The following is a 20,861-nucleotide window of genomic DNA, read 5'->3' as shown; positions in this document are numbered from 1 at the left end:
TAAAAGAAGCTTGTATCTGAATGAAACAGTATAATATAAGATAAAATCTATGATGTTCAACACGAAAAAAAAAATAATCAGTTGATACAAAGTCCTGGGAACTTTCGCCATCTCTTATCTTTCTTTTGCACATTCTTATCATCATCTGAGCCCACATCCTTCGCTTGTCCATTGACACTATTAGAGTTGATAGTTGCAGCAGCTTCGTCCTTTTTGGCCACAGGTTTCGAGAGAAGGGCGCGAATATCAACCAGCGCTTTTTCCAGCTCTGCGCACAAGCGCGGAGAGCCAAGGCCCTTTGAAACCACGTTGAACTGGAGTACATCATCCTTTACCATGTAAGCCACGCCAAACCCATCGGGTACCACTTCGCCCCAGCCATATTCCTCAAACGCATCGTCAGTAATTTGGGAGGTGGATAAGTTCCAATGGCTGGAGAGACTATAACTAGGGTCCGTAAAGATCGATGGAAGTTTGCTGTTTTCTTTTTCGGCCAATAGCTTGAGACCTTTGAAAAAGAAAAACATGGACATGAGAATTGAAATATGTAATTGTCACAGAAAATCGATGTATACCAAGCAAATGACGATCAACACCATTGCCAGAGACAGCCCAATTCGTGTACTCAACATGCTTATCGATGGCTTTTCGAAGCAAAGTGGTCCTTTCTTCGTCCTAAAAATATCAAAATTACAGCCCATTCAGTAAGCAAAATATTTTGACCTTCAAAAAGTCTCGTCTATACCGAGGTATTTGGGTCGACCATGGCTTCTAACCAGCGCTTGCTTTCATTAGTCACGGATCGGATGGTTTCGGTGCGGCCATGTCGATAACGTCGGGTTGCGGCACTCTCATAGGTGGCATTGACTCGACCCATCATTCGGTAATATGCAAATTGGATAGCCATTTGAACAAATGCATCGGGTGATGCTTTGAGCTTCTTGATAGCATCTTTCCCATATCGATCGAATACAAGCACAGAAAGCTCATGGGCAGACACTTCCTTGTAAAATTGGGATCGGGATTGTTCAAGCCGGGCCTCCAGCTCCGTGGTTAGACTGAAATTAAGTTTCTGCGGTGTGGGAAGATTCGAAATATTCACAAGCGTGGGCAAGATATCATTCTCGGCACTATTGTAGTGGGTAGGAGTATTAAATCGGACATTACTGGCTGAGTATGAAATGAGCTAATATACCTTTCAACAACAAAGTGACTAAGACGACTGGTTGTTGTACCATCCATCATCGAGTGCTGTAATAAATAGATAGTGTAAAAAAAAAAATACCGCCTATTTTTTTTTTAATTGAAACTTAAAAGTACCTCTCCATTGTATCCGGCCTTTCCGTTCTCAAAGACGATAATTTGGAAACACTTGTCGAACCATCGGTTCTTTCCATCGCCATGCCAAAGCTCACGGCTAAACTAGAAAAGGGAAACAAAAGATCGGTTAGAAAGGCTATAAGAAGATTCTACTATCTATTGCTAAATTTACGTCTTCACGAGTTTCGGGCGATTTCTCATCAAGACACACTAGGAAGAGGGCGCTAGCTAATTTTTCAAATGAGGCGGCGTTTTCTGGATTCGCCTTCATTAATAATTTGAAGCTCTTGGCCCACTCGTCACGGTTATCCGTGGTGAAATAGCCGATGCCAGGCTCTTCTGGGAGATTATCTGCTATCTCTTTGATTTTCTCAAGCTGGCTATTGGAAAATCTTCAGTAAGCAGCCTAGTGATAGACAATAGGGAAAGCATATGCAATACCTCATGATCTCATCATTAGTGAGGATACGTTCCTCCACTGGATGCACGGTTTCAAGAATGAAGAAATGGCCTTTCCGTGCGACTGCGATGTGATTATTCAAATCATTATCGTAGCTTTTGGTTTGATCATAGGGATGATCAGGGATCCGGCAGGCATTGAACATCCAGTCGTACATATACATGCAGAAGGCCTTTTTGCGCAGCATATCTGGCTTGAGCTGACGGCTATAAGTGCAATGATTAATGTCAACAAGAATTGTGCTTGATTTTGTTAATAAACCTGCTTACAGTTGGATCAATTTGCGGAATTTTATTGCGTAAGCGATGAGTAGGGCAGCTCTGGCACATTGCGGGGGATGCCGACCGTCATTCCTGAATCCGAAAAAGTAATTGTGATAAAATGTGGTGGACACCCTAGAGGAGTGGTAGGCGTAGTGGTTCCAGAATTCCTCCAGCCAGCTTGTTTCGCTCTTGGCAAGCCGGCGCTCCTCGAGGAGCTGCTGAAGGCGCGGGCCGTCTCCGGTGCGGAATTCTTCCACCGCCTTTTGAGTAGCGGCATACTCCTCATCAGAGAGGAGCGGGCGCACCGAGGAGAGATAGCGATCCAGGGTTTGATCCAGCGGGGGCACAGGGAGGGCGGGCAGCTCCAGCTGGCCATGATGCATAATGGCCGAAGCCGAACTCTCAACCATGGGAGGCGCCATGGGTAGAAACAGGGGGATTACAAGAGGATAAATAAAAAACCAAAATGGTAGGAGAGGGGGGGGAACAAGGAAACAAAATAGCGGAGGGGTGGGAAAAAAAAAGAAATATAGAGCAGACCCACGAATTGAGACTGAAATTTCCAATCGCCTCACGCGTGACCAGCCTGAGTTCGGAATCTCAGCGGCTGATTCATGCCAGCATTCCATCGATATAAGATAACTTTATTACTATCACTGCGGTGCATATTATCGCTATTTACAGTTCTTCATCGGACTGAGATACGGTTCGATTAATCCCGGCGCTCTCGCCTGCCAGCTCACGTAATTCGTGCGGCGTGGAGGACGACGGGCTGTCGATGTCGTCCAATAGGTCGTCGACGATGTTGCGGGCGGCCTCCTTGGCGGGAGTCCGCAGGAGCTTGGAGGGCGCGATCGCAAACTGCATCGTGACCGGTGGGGAGTTGTCGAACGACGACTCCCAATCCGAGTCCGAGTCTGATCCGCCGCGCCAGGGTGTTCCTGGCATTGGCGCAAAGGAGAGTTGGCCCTCGCTCTGCTGCGCTAGGGAAGGCGAGCCGTGCTCGGGGCCTTTGACGTGGTGGGTCTCCTTCTGTTGGCGGGTTAAGAGGCGCGACAATAGTTTCGCTGAGGCTGGTTGCCGATGCTTTCGTTTGGCCGTAGAAGCTGGCGTTGAGATTTGAGGTTGGCTTTCTAGCGGGGATGCTCCACCCGGCAGAGTTTGGCCCAGCCCCTCTGGATTCATGTCGAGCTCCCGTTTGAGTCTATCCCAGGGAGGCTGAAGGATCTTATCCAACTCGGTCGCTTCTTTATCCCTAGATTCCTCTTCATCATCGGCCCCATTTCCACCCTCGCCATTTGGTTTGCCTTTGTCGTCTTCCGCAAGTAATGTGCGCAGAAACGAGTCTTCCGTCCTCAGGGAGCTTTCTTCATTATGTCCACTCATCGATGTATCATCTGTTTCAAATATAGATGTTTGTGGGGCGGCAATTGTGGAATCAAACGATTCAAAAAAACTCATCCACATCTATAGAGAAATCAAATTCAAAAGCTAAATCAATCGCCCTCTAAACTCAACTCTGCTTTCATTATTATCCCCATTTTATTTTCCACTTCTCGATATTAAAGAAAAAAAAGTACACACCTTGCATCCTTCCCACACGTCTTTAGACGCCTTTGAATACCGCTCAGCTTGTGGTAATACGCGAGTGGCTAGGACGTGATGACATCGTGCAAAATTATGATCGATTTCTTGCAGAGCAAGCGTTATATTCTGCTCAAGCTTCTCAATCTCTTCAGCAATTTCCATATTCTTGTTTGAATGGGACAGCAGATGAAAAAGTTAAACAAAAATTTACGCGTCGCGTCCTATATCTGAATTTGGAAATGATATTTCAAATTGTGCTTATACGTGGTAGAGCGATATATGGTTTCCCATTCGTAAAAACAAAAATGGTTGCAAAATACAAGTAGGGGCAACAAACAATAAAAGAATAAAAGAAAAATCTTAGCATAAGACGAATAGAAAGATTTGATTAACAAAACACCGCGGCTGTGATGAGCACCATTTTCGGGATGGACAATAAATGTGAATATATTGTATAATCGTGGAGCTCGATCAGAGGATCATACATTACAGTATCTTTCCACCCTCGAACTGCTTTTTATACTCTATTTTTTCAACCTTCACTTCACCGTCGATCAGCTGGTATACATACGTAACAACAACAGAACCTTGAATATCTAGGAGAACAAATGACGGGGTCGTTTCTCTAATAGAGGACAGAGAACGCCAAGAGGTCATTAGAAATGAACTGGGCCTTCGTCACTGTAAATACTCACCCCCCTAGTGCACTATAGGCCCCAGTGGCACTACCAGGATTAATAAAGAATTTACCCTCATACTCAAAAGCCTCAAATCGATGCGTGTGCCCACTGAGCAAGATATCCACATCCATTTGACGGGCAGCAATAGACAGCGACTCTGTATCTCCCCATGGGATTATTTGGTGACCGTGCAAAACTCCAATCCTGATATGGTCATGATTGATGATTTTGGAAAGGGGCCAGCTAGGATTCTGAGAATTCGTGTTAAGTGACAAGGAGACCGAAAATTACAATACAGCAGCATCAAGCGAAATATTATACCTCATCAAAATCGCCTTTTACCACGTGAATATCACTGGCGATGGTACGCAGATAATCGTATGAACTCTTATCACATATATTTCCAGTGCTGATAATCTGTTGAATCTTTCCCGGGACCTAATGTATTATCTCATAAATAAGAAAATTCTTGTGAGAAAAAGAAAAAGAAACACACCAAGAGCTTCTTAAATTTTAAAGGAAGATCATGTGCTCTGTGGGGGATGTGAAGATCGCCAATGATTAATACTAGCTAGATGTATATGTATAAAGGTGAAAACCTCTCCTATTACTCAAGAGATGATTTGAACGTGTGAATCCATATAAATGCAACTCATCTAGCATAAGAATTTCACGTTCAAATCCCCTTGCTGTAAAGAATGTATTAGATGTTTACCACCATAATTAATATATCGTCGAGGTTACGGATGAGTTCAAAATGGTTACGAGCCTATTTCAAGTAGAAGAACGTGGCAATGGCTACGCCACAAATGTATAACGAAATTTCTAAGGACATTTTTATTGCTCGAGAAAAATCTTGGAAAAAAAAAATTAAATATATATAAAAGATAGAGTGGTATACACTAGCGAAGTGATACTCTCAAAAATATATATAACTAAAATCTACGCGCGGCCCCAAGACAGGCGGATGTGATGAGAATTGCCAATCATTGAGCCATTAGCTTGTATGATAGCCGCCTCTGCGCTCTGACGATGTCGAAACTGAACAAATCCGCATCCTTTTCCAGGCGGAATCTTGATATTGGTGATCTCACCGAAATGACAAAAGAATTCATGGAGATCAGTTTCAGTGACCTGACCAACAAGACCACCAACATATACGGTGGTATTTGCAATTCGTTGATGCCCGTATCCAAGGTTATTATTATTGGTTTTATGCTGTGCCAATCCGATGCGAATTGGTTTCGACCCGAGCTGCATTCCATTCATCTCTGTGAGGGAACGGTTTCGCTCTTCAATATTAGCAAATGTTACAAAACCATATCCGCGAGACTTTCCAGTTATCGAGTCAATCATTACTACAAAGATTAGATCGGTAAAAAACAAATAGGACATTAGACATACCATTTCAAATCATACCTTTGGCAGACATACAAGAAGGGTAACTATTGCGGAATGTAGCCTAGTGATACATTGAGAGAATATTCAATCAAAGAGATAGGAAAAGTTTGGGATAGGTTCGAAATATTCACCAGTAGCATCTGCTCTGTAACATCTTGCCCTAAATCACCAACAAATGCCGAGTATTCTTGAGCATTCTCTCTGTAGACAGAAAAATAATTAAAACATAAATAGAAATACCAACCAGCTTTTGGATGGTAATACTTGCTTTTTCTCCGAGCCATTAGCCCAATTCAGTTTAAAGGTGCGATCCGTGTTTGGTATTAATGTCTCGTTGAAGGAATTAAGAGCGTTCTGTGCAGCAGCGGGGGTTTCAAACTCAACAAAGCAGTAAGTTGGTATCTGACTAGATTATGTTTTGAGGAATGTGAATTAATGAACTCCATTGTCTGCATACGCTACTCAAAGTTACCCTCGGTTTTTGTCGCGAATCACTTTCACATTCACGTTTTCGCCTAAACTGTACCAAAGTTGTCTGATGAAATCTTCTGACATATAGGGAGCCAGCTCGCCCATCCACAATGTAGATTTGATCACTTGCTCGGATGATTTTGCCATTTTACTAACAATAGATTAATATTTTAGTGAAAATACATATATTGAAGAGAATTCGGATTTGTTTATCGAATTGTTATTCTTACGTCACTTGGGACCGTCTTATTTCAACCCTAACCTAGACCTACTTTTCCATGTGACTCTATTTCTACAATGAAAACAAGATACTCTTGTGCTATTGATCTTGAAGAATATTCCAAATGCCCGCCGCTGGATCGCTACTAAACCTCGAGCAACAGCTGACCTTTTATAAACTACAGCGCAAAAGTCGCGTAAATTTGGCACTACAACTAGTATGCGTCCCTCTTGTCCTCTGGGGTGTACTAGTCATCGCGTCAGAATTTGGATTGACTATATCACCAAAGACAGCGGAATGGCTATGGCCCCTCTCACCAAACCTCGCCTTTGTAGCAGCATTCATTTATATCGCTTATTATCTTTTACTAGAACCAGTAGCTAGTGTAAGTTGGCATATACTTGAGTAATTTCCAGCCTCGTATTTAAATCGTCATTATTGCTTTAAGCTTCTATTTGCCCCAGTCATTCTGTATCTGGCGTACAATGCAACGAATTTTAGATTCATTGAACCAAATTATCGCACAATTGCATTATCCGCTCAAATAAGCGGATTGGTCTTGCAGCTATTCGGATACTGGCTAGCTGGAAGGAGAGAGTTTATCTTGAAAGATAACCTTCAACAATGTATAACATGATAAATGCAGGCTTTTATTCCTCAAAACATGTGCGAACTAATGCTTATTATTTTGGTTAGTTATCTTCCTTGCACCTCTTTTTATCTGGCTTGAGGTCCTATTTTCTCTTGGCTACCGTCCTGCGTTAAATGAGCGGATTAAGAATAGGGTCGATTTAGCCATTAAGAAACACTATAAAGAGGAAGCAGAAAAAAGTAGAGAGAATGCCCTAAAAAGTACAGATTAATGGTCAAGGATTTTAGGAAATATGGGAGCATTTTTTTTTTGGTATTGTGTTTATATTTTCTATTGTACAGCGCTATTTTTCTTTTATATATAAATCTCCGATTAATACATTGGTGAGCAAAGTTACCTTTTTTTTCTTGCTAATCCTTATATTAAGATTTTTCCGAAATCCATGCTTAATATCAACTTTAGTACTTTTTTTTAACAAAGCTACTTGTTTATTCAAGTGCAAATTTCAATTTGTAAAATAATCATAAGAATACTGAGCAAAGTGTATCAGAGCTTGGACACCGAGGCTACAGCTAGTTTGTACTGTTCCAAATATTTAATAATCACTTCAGCTATAAAAGATTGAAATACAATGTTAGGTGTATCTCTAAGTACTGACGAATGCAAAACTAACTTACAAACTTCCTTTGGTTTCTCTAGGGAAACCTTTATGAACGAAAGAAATTAGTGGGGAATTTAACAGGAATGCAATAGATAATTCAATACGTACCATATGACCAGCATTCTTCACTATATGGTATTCTCCTCCTCCTGGACATAATTTAGCTAATGCAGGCACTTCGGCTTTAGGGCTTTGTTGAATATTTATAAAATGTTAAATTAGCATCAATTGGCACCTTCATTCTATAAAATGTATATTTTGCGTACCATACGATCGAATTGGCTCCTGTAATCCAAAAGGTTGGAACTCGTATGCGGCGCAAGTTTTTGAATGTCGTAAAATGAGAGGGCGTGTCACATATAAAAGTTAGCTTTATTGGCGTTAAGGCTATTATTGAGGGGAAATATGAATCGGAAAAATATATAAAAACTTACAGCCTCTTGCTCAGTAGTTGTTTTAAGGGCCACCATCTTACTGTTCGGAAGTTCGTAAAGTCCATATTTCTGATATTATACATAGATTGAGCATAAAATCATTGAAGGTTAAAAAATTCAGTTTACCATGTATAATTCAAAAACTTCAGGGTCGAACGCCGCAAAAAATTCCTTCCCTCGATGATATTTCTTTGCTTCTTCACTATGTTTAGCCGTTGTCAGGAATTTCACTTAGATAAGAGTACAATATTCATAATTTACATATTCTCCCATTCATCTCTACGACGATATGCCTGCACACCAAAAAGAAGGCCGCCCTTAATGTTTCTCTCAAATTTCGCCAGCACCGGGTCAATTAAAAAAATAGCATCAAAAGTTTTATTCGGGAGAAGGATCTGAGCCATCAATGAGCAAGTTCCTCCAAAACTAATCAAAGTATAAAATATAAGTCATAATATGATAACTTTAATGAAGAGGCATATACCTGTGTCCAATGCCGATAATTCTTTGATATCGTTTCCTCATTTGAAAGAAGCTGATAAGTTGTAAAATATCTCGACCACAATCAAGCCATGATACTATAAGAGGACAAATATAATTAATAGACTTATTATACTAAAGCCATTTGTATTTACCATTTCCAGCTAATAGTTTTTGATTCAACACACCACTCTCTCCTTGGTGTCTACAATCCATAGCCCAGCATTCAATTGTTCCCTGGAAATGATCAAACAGCCGATTTATAATTGGCCACCAAATTTCTTTGCAAAAACCATTTGCGTGGGAAAATCTATAGACAGTTGTAAAACATCAGAGAGAAGATTTTTCCGTGAAGAGCAACTACATACATAATTCCAACAACAGGTTTTTGCGTTTGGGATTCAATAAAATGCCTATTGACGACTAGACGCGCACCAGAGATATTAGTGCGCGAGTGAGCTATGCAATCATGAGATATTATAGTAATTAATTCTATACTTTTATATTGAAAGATTCCCTACGTAATTCTTGATATATTACCTGGAATAATGTACTTTTTTATATTGGCCATTAGAGCTGAATTAAAAACCAATTACTCGAACATTGTGTACTTTTCATTCACGTGAAGTAGTATGGTGTACCATTATCGATTTTTGAAACGTTTAGCCACAGACACAACCTAAAATTGATCGTTATATTAGATATGTCCATTTGCATTAAATGTTTTGGCTTTAAAATAATCCGGAGATCGTTTTACCAAGGGGTTGTTTAAGTTTAAAAATGAATATCATCACATAAATACTCTAACTGTGAAGAAATTTATTCGCGAATTAGAGTACTTTACAGGTCAATTCAAGAGCTTTAATATAACCACTAATACAAAATAATATTACTCGATTAATTATGAAAGCATCGTTTTATTAGTAGATTTCGATCACTTAATTGAAAAATACAAAGGTTAGAATCAACCAGTAAACATTTAAGTATTAAACCAATATAAAAGTATTAGGCAAATACAGGTAGATATAACGCCTGCCATAATGAAAGTATCGCGTCGTCGGCGGGTATGGATTCGGTTGATAAGCGTATTAATCCCAGGGATTTGCCCTTTCATCGATGGGGTAAATCAGCTGTTATCCCCAATATTAAGGTTTTGAAAAATAACTTACCAACAAGTCCAACTAATCTTCTGTTTGCTCCTTGGAGGAGAGATCTTTGTTTGTCAAGATTTTCTCTAGTTGAGTATGCTTGTCTACAATAGTTACCAGTATGAATGGAGTTGATACTTAAAGAAAAAAAAAGAATTATTTTTGGAAATTACTCTAAAAGCATATCCGTCATTCGATGAGAGTTGTCAATTCGATTGCGCTCGGTAAGTAGATGCTCTGTGTTGCTACTTGAAGGTTTGCTATTAACGAAAAAGAAGCAATATTATTATATAAATTGTTAAAAATTACTCCAATACTAGAATAATAAGCCAACACATACTTCATATCATCACGTATTTGACTTAGCAGCTCATTGTGCTCTCGCATAGACCGTAGATTTGCCTTATGTATTAATTCAAAAACCACAAAGGAAATTTAGTCCAGATCAAAAAGGTCTCAGCATCAATTACACTTTTTACCCTTGTTTTCCTGAACTCTTTAGAATAATCATATAACATGTCTCTATGTCTTTGAATTACGTGAACTAGTGAGCTGGAAATCCGATTGGCGCTCGGCCTCTCCGTAAATTCATTCATCGAATTAACAACAATTGTCAACTAAAAATGTGGCCAAGAAAAGATAAGTTAATGGCTGTATATGAGCAGAGAGCATAATAATAACTTTTTTTAGAAGTTCATCAATCTCCAACTCAGCTGCTTCGTTTCCACTGGGACCATCAGTCAGGAATGAGCCATGATTGGCACGAGACGAAGTACTAGCGCCCATTTTCGAGAAGGCTACAAGTTTAATTTCAATCTCATGCTCCAGCTGTCTTGCCTGCTTACGAAGAAAATCTAATGAAAGTGGCTCCGGCCCATCATGAGTGGCCGTACCACCGTCTAATGTGGGTTCAGATGCTATAGGTTGGATTGAACGCGATGCTGCATTTGTTCTAATCATAATTATGTTTTTAATCCTAAAAAGAAACTTGCAAACGTGGGACTATGAGAAGGTCTGTTGAAAGCTGCGCCTCATAGTCCCCGCATTAATACATGGAAACGAACACTTATTTTTACATTTAACTCTATGATGGAATACAACACTACAGTAAGTAAATTGATTTAATCATAGTGGATATAAATATAACATTTTTTGTATGATAGTATTCCGATTACGATTATGATGATTTGGCATCATACGGCAACGATGTGAGGTAAATATAACATCTCTTATTTCTTGTCAGATTTTACTTATTTTTTTTTAATTAAGGTATTCTGATGCAAGTTTTGACGAGCCAGGCAAGGATCGTTTGCGACTTCTTCTTATGGGAATGAGAAGGTACGTTATTTAGTTGTCTAATCTTTTAAATTGCTTTTACACGTTTTATTTTTGCTTCTAAGGAGCGGGAAATCGAGCATAGAAAAAGTTGTTTTCCATAAATTGCCAGCTGGAGAAACCCTTCACTTACAAAGCACTATCCGTATTGAAAAAGACGATATCATGTAGCTATTTCTTCTTTTCCGGTTACTCTCTCTTGTTGATCATTCGTCTTTACGTTGTCATAGTCGCTCGTATATAGAGTTCCAAATTTGGGATGTACCTGGTCAAATTGATTTTTTGGATCCAGCATTCGATTCTGATATGATATTTGCTGACGTTGGGGCTCTAGTATTCGTCATTGATGCTCTGGTAGATATACGCCATACCAATTGTCTAGAATATTCGACTGAGTATTTTATACGTAGGATGAGTATTTCGAAGCACTTCAACGCTTGCATTACACGTTGGTTCGCGCCTATCGCGTTAATCCTGGCATCAACTTCGAAGTCTTTATTCACAAAGTTGATGTGCTATCTGATGAGAGTAAAATGGGTAAGATTTTATTGTTTTATTATTTTCTTTAAAGCCCTCTCATTCTATTCTTATACAATTGATAGACATCTTACAAGAGATAGAACAGCGAGTTCGTGGTGATTTAGATGACGAGAATCTTACTGAAATACCCTTAAATTTTCATCTTACCAGCATTTATGATCACTCGATATTTGAAGCATTCAGCAAAGTGATCCAAAAACTTATTCCGCAGCTTCCTACTCTTGAGAATCTGCTCAATATGCTTTGTCTGGTATATCAATGTGCTCCTAGTGGTATCCTCACAAATTCACCATTATGTGCCCATTTCTGTTTAGAACTCGTGTGTCGAAAAATCCTACTTGTTCGACGCTATAAGCAAGATTTTTATTGCTACCGATAGCTCACCCTTTGATTCTTCATCCTACGGTATTTGCAGTGATATGATTGATGTTGTCATTGATGTTGTCGATACCTTTTGGTGAGATTGAAGCGCTTGTAGAATCTTACTATATATTAACATATTTCTTTTTGTTAATTTAACAGGACCGGAGCCTTGGACGACTCTGACCAATCTCAAGATCAGCGCAGTGTGTCTGCTATAGATTACTCAACCCATGACGGCAACAGTGTCAGCCAGGCGTCCAAGAAGTCAAACGAATTGTTTGCTGTGATTAAGTTGCAAAATAATACCGTACTCTACATGAGAGAAGTTAACAAGTATATAATGCGCATTCAATATTGCTGTTATAAAATAATTTTAACCTGCTTTATAATATTACAGATATCTAGCCCTTGTCTGTTTAATGCGAAATGAGAACTATAAACAAGGTCTTTTTGACTATAATTTCCAGCACTTTAAAGAATCGGTTTCCGAGATTTTGGACGCCAATTCGACTGTATCCAAACGAGCTGTATTGGTGCACTCTGAAGTTCAGTCGACTGACGAGGAGGCGAACGGGAATAAAGAACAACTTAAAAAATAATTTACTCTTGTCTGTTTAACTTTTGAAAATAATATAGTTTTTTGATTGTACAGTTATTGTATTTTGCCTGGTCAATCAAATTTCGGGGGCAGTTTATCCAAGTAGGAGTACATTTATTTTGATACATTAGCTATACGTGCAATTTCTTGACGGCTTAAAATGTCTGCTTGTCGTGTTGGCTCTGGAACTCTGTACCGACAGACAGCACGCACTACATTTATTGCAGTATCTAGGCTGATGCGATGACCGGGTGAGACATAGATAGGATTGGTTGTATCTTTTGCACATCGGAGAGCCTAGAGGCAAAGTCAAAAAACATAATTAACTAAAGCCCATTAAGAAGAAGCGCGCTCTATGTTAAAATATTACAGCTCCGTAGACTTGCCCTGAATCTCCTTTTAGAAGCAATACGTCTGTATTTCGCTGCTTGAATGCCGATTTAACTGAAGACATTTTTAAATTTTCTCCATCATCTATCTGTAAGAAATTTTTGGCAACCCCCACAGTCGGTGTATCGGCTTCTATACCAAGGGTACAAGCGAGCCCCATTCCACGAGGATGTAGAGTGCCATTCCCGTCAACGAATATAAGCTGTGGATACATATCTGGACGTGCAGATTTTAGAGAGGAGAGTAGGGAAAGTATAGGAGGGCATTCACGCATCGCTAAAAAACCAGCAATGTATGGATGGCTCAGAGTGACTTCTAGGAAGTTTTTGTACACTATCTATTAAAGAGCAAAATATTCAGCTTCTGCTATAAAATATCTACAGAATTATACACACATTCAGAGATGGATATTCTAATACAACAAGCGCTGCTACTGCCATGCTCTCATTATTCTTGACAAAGCTGAGATCGACACCACCAATGTATCTTAATCCTTCGAATTGTATATTCCCATCTTCATCCTTGCAAGTGAAAGCTAGAGTATCCTCAAGAATTAGATTCTGTTTTAAAGTATTCTGTTTCCTTTTTGTAAAATAAGTATCGTGGGAATTCCAACTAAGCAAGTAAACACATACTCGATCCACTCTTCTATTTGTTTATTCATCTCGCCTCTTCTATCCCAATTTAACATCTAAGAAAAAAAGTAGAAAAAAGGGGTGGCAAATAATTTTGTATGGCCTAGTCATATCAAACGTTTTGGTGACAGCTCAGGATTACGCTATCGAAGAAAGTTTAAAATCAAAAATTATCATGTATTCATATTAAATTAATTTCAATGAAAATATTAGAGAATCATCCTTGTCCAATTCGATTCAGAACATTAGGGATTTACTTATCCGAACGATAAATAGCAAAATAAATCCATGTTATTGCAGAGATATGAATCAAAAAATGAAAATAAAAAAAAAAACGATAGGCAATAAAAAAATAAACATATTTTTACATTTTGCATTCGCAAGAACAATTACTCACAGGGCACTGTCGATGTTTCTGGAACCATTCGAGCACATGAACTGCATGGCCGCCATGTCTACACGTCTGACACCAAGTAAACCAGAGGTCGAATCCTGAAGGTGCTGTAAACGATAGATATCGTTTATAAATTGACAAGTATCGACCAACTATTGGATATTATATGTTACCGGTTCCATGCTTTGCCATGGTGTCTCTTATAGAGTCAATTGGCGTGCCAAGGTGAAGCAAACAGAGAGAACATCGAGGTAACTGTTGGTGGCAGTTAGGGCAGACCGAGCTCTAAGATTACAAAAGCATATCAATATACAGCTTAATTAGTCATTTGGCAAATGAAACCAGCGCACTTTCTGCGTTCCAGCAATCGCTCCTGCGCTCGCTGCAGCAGCTACAGTCAATGGCCGATTGCTTCCCTTGCCTCTACCAACTGGAATCACAAAACTATGTGCAATTGATTGATTACAGTAGTGACAGTGGACGAACACTTGAGGTTGCGTAATAGTTGATCGAGCTGCTGTGTTCGCACCCATATGTTTTCCTCGAGCGATGTCCAGTTTCGCTCGTGAGTGATAATATTGCCACCGGTTAAGAAGAAGTCGATAATTCTCAACCCATTCATCAACACGAGAGTCACGAAATCGTCGTGGGACTACAAAACTAGTACCAAGGCATGCAGTCTGTATGTCACCGGTTCGATTCACGTAATTGGCAAGGAGTTTAACTCCATGTGGAGAGAGGCCCGTAACCTGGATTCCTTCGAGGTCCCCGGAAGATGTGTATTGGGCAAAGACCTCGTTCAAATATTTTCCGAGCTATTAATATAAATAGAATTGTAAAAATACAAAATGTAAAAAGGAAAACACTAGTTTCAATACCGCTTCGTCATCCAAAAATCGTAACGCGATACCAAGACGATCCTTCAGTGGAAGATTATTTTGTTCGAGGACTTTTTGCCAAGTGCTGGTGGTTATATAGCTGAAAATTGCAAATAGATATGGGTCACTCAATTCATTCATAAGTGAAGTGAGGAGTTCCTTCCAAAGTGAGTGTGAGCTATCGGTTTCAGAACCACTAACGAAGTTGGCATAACCAGCTAATGCTGCCGCCATTAGGCGATGACGCTCATCTAATTCATAAATTATACACAATAAATTTCTCATGATTATCAGAAAAACAATGCAGCCTAATACCTTGACTGGAATTTAGGAGCCGCAATGCCCTGTGAACGTCTCCATGAAACAATGCCCATCCAGCCGCTTTGTTGCTTTGATTTGCTTGTTCCATACTAACGGATAAGGTTAAAATAAATATATATAAAATTCAGACGCAAATAAAATATACAACCTTTGTAAATGCTCATCCAATGCTATTTTGTCGTTATCAAAGCCAGTTATGCGCAATGCCAAGCGCCGTTGCGCCGCCTTGGTTGAAGCAGTTATAAATATTTCCCGATCTACTTTGGCGGAAGCTGGAGAGGCACTCTGGCTTGAATTTGAAGGGGGAGGGGACGGACGAGGTGTAGAAACTGGAGAAGATTTTTTGCTGCCACTGGAAGTTGACGTTCCTTGCCAGATACTATAAACTCCATGAAAGCTAAAATCAACTTTCTCAATCAGCGATTTGCCCTCAGCTGATAATTTTTCTGCTCCTATATATTTTAAAATGGTCAAGATTTCATAATAAAACTAATGGTACGAAAAAAATGTAAACTTACGCTGTATCCATGTCCAAAACTCTAGAAGCTTAGGATCATCTTTGATAATATCTAAATTCAAATCACACTGCGAGAATCACCCACCCACCCACACAATAATAATTAAATACCAATAAATTACATTTTAAATACAATTTCAATAGCTTACATTCATTGCGTAACCTGCTTTTGCTCGATCCCGCATTACTACGGAGATATCCTGTTGTAGTAAATGCTTTAATTGATGATCATGTATGCTGCGGACATGCTCTTTAGCTCCTTTTCTCTGAGAGAGTGAGAGCCCGATTCGACCAAAAGCACGAGTTAAATTCTGCGAATCTTCGCCTCTTGGCTCAAGAAATTCTACCATATTACGGCGTCGCGGCGACGCCATGGTTGTAGCGGGGGTAGAAAATATTCGAGTATCTACAGCGTTTTTTGTGGTATCCTCTGTGCTGATTTGGCGTGTACGTTCCAAAACGGGACTGGAGTTCATAAGTCCACCGCTATCATCGCCAGAGATCCTTCGATCGCGGCTAACAAGACTAGCTGGTGAAAAAATTTCGCGGGTAGAAGGGCTGCGCGACCGGTCGAAATTATTTTCTGGCAGATAGATGTCCATCCCCCTCCCTCCCGTTACCAATAGAGAACCATGGGGGCTCCATGCGAATTTGTGCGGTTCAGGTAATGTCATTGATACGATGTTGTCACGATTTGCGGTAATCAGGTTATAAGTGACAGGGGAAGAGCCGGTATCAACTAAATTATTGATCGGCATCCATGCGAATGATAAGAGGGGAAGGTCTGAAGGAGAAGTTCCTCGAGATCTCCACAATTTTAGCACGTTGAAATCCTTTTCGTCTGCTGCCTCATCAGCCTTAAGAGGTGACAACCCAGATTGAGTGCGATCCATATCGGACACACTGTGAGAACCAATAGACGTAATCGGTGTATCCGATACAATATTTCCAGGGTAGGTAGGATATCGAGATGTTCCTTCCTGAATATCCCATAGGCGAATAACGTGAGATTCTGAAGCTAATGAAGCTAGCAGACCTGAACGAGTTGGTGAGTACGATATCTTCAGTAAACTTGTAATCCCGCGTTGTCCTATTTCAGGTGATAATGTCAATACGTAAACTTTTCGTTAAGGATCATACTATACTATAGATATGTTGAAACAAGGTTAAAAAAAAAAACAACACAAAAGGATATTGCATTGTCCGGCCTGCGAATGTCCCATATCATTATTATGCCTTCATCGGTATAGGAAGCAAAGTTTTCACTTTTATATGGATCGATCGCTACTCCATATACAGCTTTGGTAGCTATATGTATCGGCGGCATATTCGAATTATCTACTATAATAAAGGTATTGCCGTGATATAAGTGCGATAAGTGCTGGGAAAAAAAAAGAAAATGGCTTACATCTAACATCAAAAATGCGCAAACTCTGACGACTAATGCCAGCAACGAGTAAATTTGCGCTTCGGTGTGCCCATGCACATGATGTGACCGCTTCATTAGGGCAGAACTGGTGGATTGGCCGAGGTTCCTCAGTATGGCGGGAGCTTTTGGTATTAATAATAAATTATCAGTCAGCGTCTAAATAACTTTGTAGCTTTGAATACTTTGTAGTAGGCGATGAGTGGTTAGATAAATTCTCAAGATTAGGGGTCCATCGTCGGGCATCTATATAAATAAGCCAAATATTAAGATAGGAAATCATATTGAGTAGTATAGAATAATACCAGGAGTGGATATAGAATCATCCCCCCAAGCTCCTCTATTTCCACCTGGTGTAGCAGGTAAACTCTCAGTAATTCCTGGCCCACGTTCTGCACCACTCAACATATTTGAAGACCCCCATGTCCGTATCGATAAGTCGTTGCTTGTGCTGAACGCTCTCTCCACATCCCATACAAGTAATCCGAAATCATGCCTTGTTTTCCCTAAAGCGGCCGCTAGATATCTAGGTTCAGCCTGAGAGAATGCGACCGCGTTGCATACGCGGGTGAATCGAGAATTAAGCGTAAGATAAGGATGTTGCATAGTTGTTGACATTTGTCGGAGAATGCCAGAGCCTCCAGGTGTGGAAACAGATCCAAGGGATAACGGATCGGATGAAGACGGACCATGGATCGGGACGAGTTTGATACTGCCAGTTGCAAGCCCAACTGCCACCAGGTTGGTTAGACGTTGATCAGGAGACCAAGCAAAGCACTTATTTGATATAACTAAGTCAGGAAAAGCAAGTAAAATATTTATGTCAAATTGAAGTTATACCTTCATTAGCGGGACATCTGATACTGCTGCAATTTGGTTAAATCCGGTTTTAGAATTTCGATTCTACGCGAAAATTAACAACGGTATGGGTTAGCTGGAGATATGAATTAATATAATACAGCATTTCCCAAGAGTGATTACCAGTTCATATAGCCTTAAATCAGTTGAACCAACGATAAATTGATTCTGTCCTTCTATAGGGGACCACTCAATCATAACCGATTTCGACCCCATCGTAAAAAATGAATATCTTATGATTCGATAGCTGTACTAAATACTAAGTTGATTTCATTTAGTTTTTTCAATTGTTTCCGGTCCGATGGTAATAACAGTATTTATCTACTACTCATCGCACACCAGACAAGCTATCACAGAGTGGCGCGGATTTGCTCCAAAGACTCCATTCTTGGGGCGCAGTAAATTCTTGGACGCGTTTAAAAATATTATACGCGTCTTGACCTTAAAATAAATACAAAATTAAGGCATTTTATCATTCCGTTAAAAGATGCCGCGAGAAATCATAACACTACAAACAGGACAATGCGGGAATCAAAGTATGTATTGTCAGCTGCCCCATTTTAAGCATGTACTAACCGTTAAATATTTAAGTTGGAATGGAATTTTGGAAGCAGCTATGCGCAGAGCATGGGATCAGTAAGGATGGTACCTTAGAAGACTTTGCGACTGAAGGAGGCGATAGAAAAGATGTCTTTTTTTACCAAGTATTATTAAATCGAATATATTTAAACAAAGATTAGAGATATATTAATTTTCCTTCCGAATCCATTGTAGGCTGATGATGAACATTACATTCCACGAGCTATTCTTCTGGATCTTGAACCCAGAGTAAGTTACTGCAAGTGTATCCAGCATACTATGTCATTCAATCCATAACTTATCCTCAATATTTTTCAGGTCATCAATAATATACTTCAATCTCCCTACTCGAACCTCTATAATCCTGAGAATATATATCTTTCGACCGATGGTGGTGGTGCCGGTAATAACTGGGCATTTGGCTACTCTCAGGGTGAACGTATATGCGAGGACGTGCTGGATATGATTGATAGGGAAGCAGATGGCAGCGAATCACTTGAGGTATATATTTACGCTTTGAATACATACAAATTATTATAACTAATTATATGAATTAAAGGGGTTCATGTTACTCCATTCTATAGCCGGAGGAACCGGATCGGGACTTGGATCTTTTCTTCTAGAAAGGCTTAATGATCGTTATCCCAAGAAATTGATTCAGACATATTCAGTGTTTCCTAATAACGAGGAAACATCAGATGTAGTCGTACAGCCATATAATAGCATACTAAGTTTAAAGCGATTAACAACCAATGCCGACTGTGTGGTTAGTTTCTTTAAATGTTATACTCTATCAGGATAAAATTTTTTTCATATATTTTCTTATTAGATTGTATTAGATAATGCTGCACTAAATAGAATAGCAGCAGATCGGCTTCACATACAGAACCCTACGTTCACACAAACAAATCAGCTGGTAATGTACTATAAATAATATACTGGCAATCATTATTTATTTAGGTTAGTGACCTCTATGAATTTAGGTATCAACAGTAATGTCAGCAAGCACTACAACATTACGCTATCCAGGCTACATGAACAATGACCTTGTTGGGATGATCGCCTCACTGATTCCGACACCACGCTGTCATTACTTAATGACATCTTATACTCCATTTACAGGAGATCAGGTTGAGAAGGTCACTTTAACTTGGTCTAATTGCGATATAATTCTTCCTAAATAACTAATATCTGTTCTCTAAATAGGCAAAATCCGTGAGGAAGACAACAGTCCTTGATGTTATGCGACGGTTGTTGCAACCCAAAAATAAAATGGTTTCAATTAACCCCACGAAAAAAAGTTGCTACATCTCAATTCTCAATATTATCCAAGGAGAAGCTGATCCGACTGACGTGAGTTTTTTTTCTCATCTCAATTTATAAAAAGATCATTAAATATTCGTTTTAGGTGCATAAATCTTTATTACGTATTCGCGAACGTAGACTTGCTCAATTTATTCCTTGGGGTCCCGCAAATATCCAAGTTGCTTTGACACGGAAGTCACCTTACGTCCAAACATCACATCGAGTTAGCGGGCTAATGCTTGCCAACCACACTAGTATCTCCCAAGTAATATATATAATCATTTTTTAATTTTCAGTTAAAACTCTATAACTTATTTATTCCTCTCAGCTTTTCAAAAGAACCTGTGATCAGTATGATCGCCTGCGGCGGCGCAATGCTTTTTTGGAGCAATATCGAAAGGAATCTCTTTTTGCAGATGGTTTAGAGGAGTTTGACGAGTCCAGGTATTATTTTCTATCGTTATCGCCATCCAAATATTTGCTCTGAGTATTTTGGTTGTAACTAATTAGGCAAGTTGTGCAAGAGCTCATTAATGAATATCAAGCATGTGAGAGTCCAGATTATGTGTCCCATTAGCACCCCTCTTAACTTCGAGAGCTGATCTCCTCGAAATTTTTATAGTTTTAAAGATAAACTAAAATTTTCATTTATTTTATTCAATGAAGCATAATGTATATCTTAAGCTGTTACTTTAACGGTTAGAACACACTTTAAATCTCTATTCTATCAAGTGAATATTTTGAAAGGACCTATTTTGTAGCTTGTTGCATAGGTACGAATTTGATTTTGAAGAGCGAAATTTAGTCAAGATAGTGAGATTAAATCACCCGATTCAACATTTATTATACTTTTTACATCATACATCCCTAAATCACAAATCCAATAGGCACATTTGTTCTGGTTTCAATTTAATGGCTTGCTTGTTTGGTATCAAGATGGCGCAGTTAAATAACAAAACTTCCTTTTTTCAAGATCAACTCATTACTGTCCCTACTTGTCATCAG

The 20,861-nt window shown here is 39.4% G+C and overlaps 10 protein-coding genes across 10 annotated transcripts; 3 read left to right on the top strand and 7 right to left on the bottom strand.

Moving 5' to 3' along the window:
* Positions 1 to 77: 77 nt before the first annotated feature.
* On the bottom strand, positions 78 to 2,465 carry VTP21DRAFT_512 (uncharacterized protein; the record flags this gene model as incomplete). Its single annotated transcript, XM_069395607.1, has 8 exons — positions 78 to 508; positions 576 to 675; positions 746 to 1,130; positions 1,196 to 1,251; positions 1,321 to 1,422; positions 1,493 to 1,700; positions 1,762 to 1,986; positions 2,050 to 2,465. The coding sequence occupies 8 exons, from the start codon at positions 2,463 to 2,465 to the stop codon at positions 78 to 80; spliced, it is 1,923 nt and encodes a 640-aa protein (XP_069256891.1).
* Positions 2,466 to 2,721: 256 nt separating this feature from the next.
* VTP21DRAFT_511 (uncharacterized protein) lies at positions 2,722 to 3,792 on the bottom strand (the record flags this gene model as incomplete). The annotated part of the gene is made up of 2 exons (XM_069395596.1): positions 2,722 to 3,510; positions 3,628 to 3,792. 2 exons carry the CDS (start codon positions 3,790 to 3,792, stop codon positions 2,722 to 2,724), a joined length of 954 nt encoding a protein of 317 aa, XP_069256890.1.
* Positions 3,793 to 4,116: 324 nt separating this feature from the next.
* On the bottom strand, positions 4,117 to 5,031 carry VTP21DRAFT_510 (uncharacterized protein; the record flags this gene model as incomplete). Its single annotated transcript, XM_069395585.1, has 5 exons — positions 4,117 to 4,255; positions 4,326 to 4,561; positions 4,632 to 4,748; positions 4,807 to 4,881; positions 5,026 to 5,031. 5 exons carry the CDS (start codon positions 5,029 to 5,031, stop codon positions 4,117 to 4,119), a joined length of 573 nt encoding a protein of 190 aa, XP_069256889.1.
* Positions 5,032 to 5,252: 221 nt separating this feature from the next.
* Positions 5,253 to 6,329, bottom strand: VTP21DRAFT_509 (uncharacterized protein; the record flags this gene model as incomplete). Its single annotated transcript, XM_069395573.1, has 5 exons — positions 5,253 to 5,668; positions 5,730 to 5,772; positions 5,843 to 5,912; positions 5,980 to 6,117; positions 6,184 to 6,329. 5 exons carry the CDS (start codon positions 6,327 to 6,329, stop codon positions 5,253 to 5,255), a joined length of 813 nt encoding a protein of 270 aa, XP_069256888.1.
* Positions 6,330 to 6,526: 197 nt separating this feature from the next.
* VTP21DRAFT_508 (uncharacterized protein) lies at positions 6,527 to 7,265 on the top strand (the record flags this gene model as incomplete). Its single annotated transcript, XM_069395562.1, has 3 exons — positions 6,527 to 6,787; positions 6,851 to 7,028; positions 7,099 to 7,265. 3 exons carry the CDS (start codon positions 6,527 to 6,529, stop codon positions 7,263 to 7,265), a joined length of 606 nt encoding a protein of 201 aa, XP_069256887.1.
* A 275-nt stretch (positions 7,266 to 7,540) lies between these two features.
* On the bottom strand, positions 7,541 to 9,140 carry VTP21DRAFT_507 (uncharacterized protein; the record flags this gene model as incomplete). Its single annotated transcript, XM_069395551.1, has 11 exons — positions 7,541 to 7,605; positions 7,672 to 7,699; positions 7,764 to 7,845; positions 7,922 to 8,025; positions 8,090 to 8,158; positions 8,216 to 8,291; positions 8,351 to 8,515; positions 8,574 to 8,667; positions 8,725 to 8,879; positions 8,938 to 9,028; positions 9,110 to 9,140. The coding sequence occupies 11 exons, from the start codon at positions 9,138 to 9,140 to the stop codon at positions 7,541 to 7,543; spliced, it is 960 nt and encodes a 319-aa protein (XP_069256886.1).
* A 408-nt stretch (positions 9,141 to 9,548) lies between these two features.
* On the bottom strand, positions 9,549 to 10,677 carry VTP21DRAFT_506 (uncharacterized protein; the record flags this gene model as incomplete). The annotated part of the gene is made up of 6 exons (XM_069395540.1): positions 9,549 to 9,676; positions 9,739 to 9,821; positions 9,891 to 9,977; positions 10,058 to 10,119; positions 10,197 to 10,334; positions 10,399 to 10,677. The coding sequence occupies 6 exons, from the start codon at positions 10,675 to 10,677 to the stop codon at positions 9,549 to 9,551; spliced, it is 777 nt and encodes a 258-aa protein (XP_069256885.1).
* A 126-nt stretch (positions 10,678 to 10,803) lies between these two features.
* On the top strand, positions 10,804 to 12,554 carry VTP21DRAFT_505 (uncharacterized protein; the record flags this gene model as incomplete). Its single annotated transcript, XM_069395529.1, has 10 exons — positions 10,804 to 10,824; positions 10,881 to 10,930; positions 10,987 to 11,055; positions 11,118 to 11,219; positions 11,283 to 11,406; positions 11,463 to 11,589; positions 11,655 to 11,842; positions 11,907 to 12,049; positions 12,115 to 12,288; positions 12,353 to 12,554. The coding sequence occupies 10 exons, from the start codon at positions 10,804 to 10,806 to the stop codon at positions 12,552 to 12,554; spliced, it is 1,200 nt and encodes a 399-aa protein (XP_069256884.1).
* A 1,738-nt stretch (positions 12,555 to 14,292) lies between these two features.
* On the bottom strand, positions 14,293 to 16,581 carry VTP21DRAFT_504 (uncharacterized protein; the record flags this gene model as incomplete). Its single annotated transcript, XM_069395518.1, has 6 exons — positions 14,293 to 14,787; positions 14,851 to 15,101; positions 15,166 to 15,260; positions 15,320 to 15,623; positions 15,690 to 15,756; positions 15,838 to 16,581. The coding sequence occupies 6 exons, from the start codon at positions 16,579 to 16,581 to the stop codon at positions 14,293 to 14,295; spliced, it is 1,956 nt and encodes a 651-aa protein (XP_069256883.1).
* Positions 16,582 to 18,459: 1,878 nt separating this feature from the next.
* Positions 18,460 to 20,433, top strand: VTP21DRAFT_503 (uncharacterized protein; the record flags this gene model as incomplete). The annotated part of the gene is made up of 11 exons (XM_069395507.1): positions 18,460 to 18,508; positions 18,564 to 18,676; positions 18,747 to 18,800; positions 18,870 to 19,052; positions 19,111 to 19,317; positions 19,381 to 19,467; positions 19,535 to 19,690; positions 19,758 to 19,904; positions 19,960 to 20,121; positions 20,185 to 20,300; positions 20,367 to 20,433. 11 exons carry the CDS (start codon positions 18,460 to 18,462, stop codon positions 20,431 to 20,433), a joined length of 1,341 nt encoding a protein of 446 aa, XP_069256882.1.
* Between the last annotated feature and the right edge of the window lie 428 nt (positions 20,434 to 20,861).

The sequence above is a fragment of the Calcarisporiella thermophila genome (assembly GCF_041956535.1).
Source record: "Calcarisporiella thermophila strain CBS 279.70 unplaced genomic scaffold VTP21scaffold_1, whole genome shotgun sequence".
Taxonomy (NCBI): domain Eukaryota; kingdom Fungi; phylum Calcarisporiellomycota; class Calcarisporiellomycetes; order Calcarisporiellales; family Calcarisporiellaceae; genus Calcarisporiella; species Calcarisporiella thermophila.
This window is presented reverse-complemented; position numbering and strand designations above follow the sequence as displayed.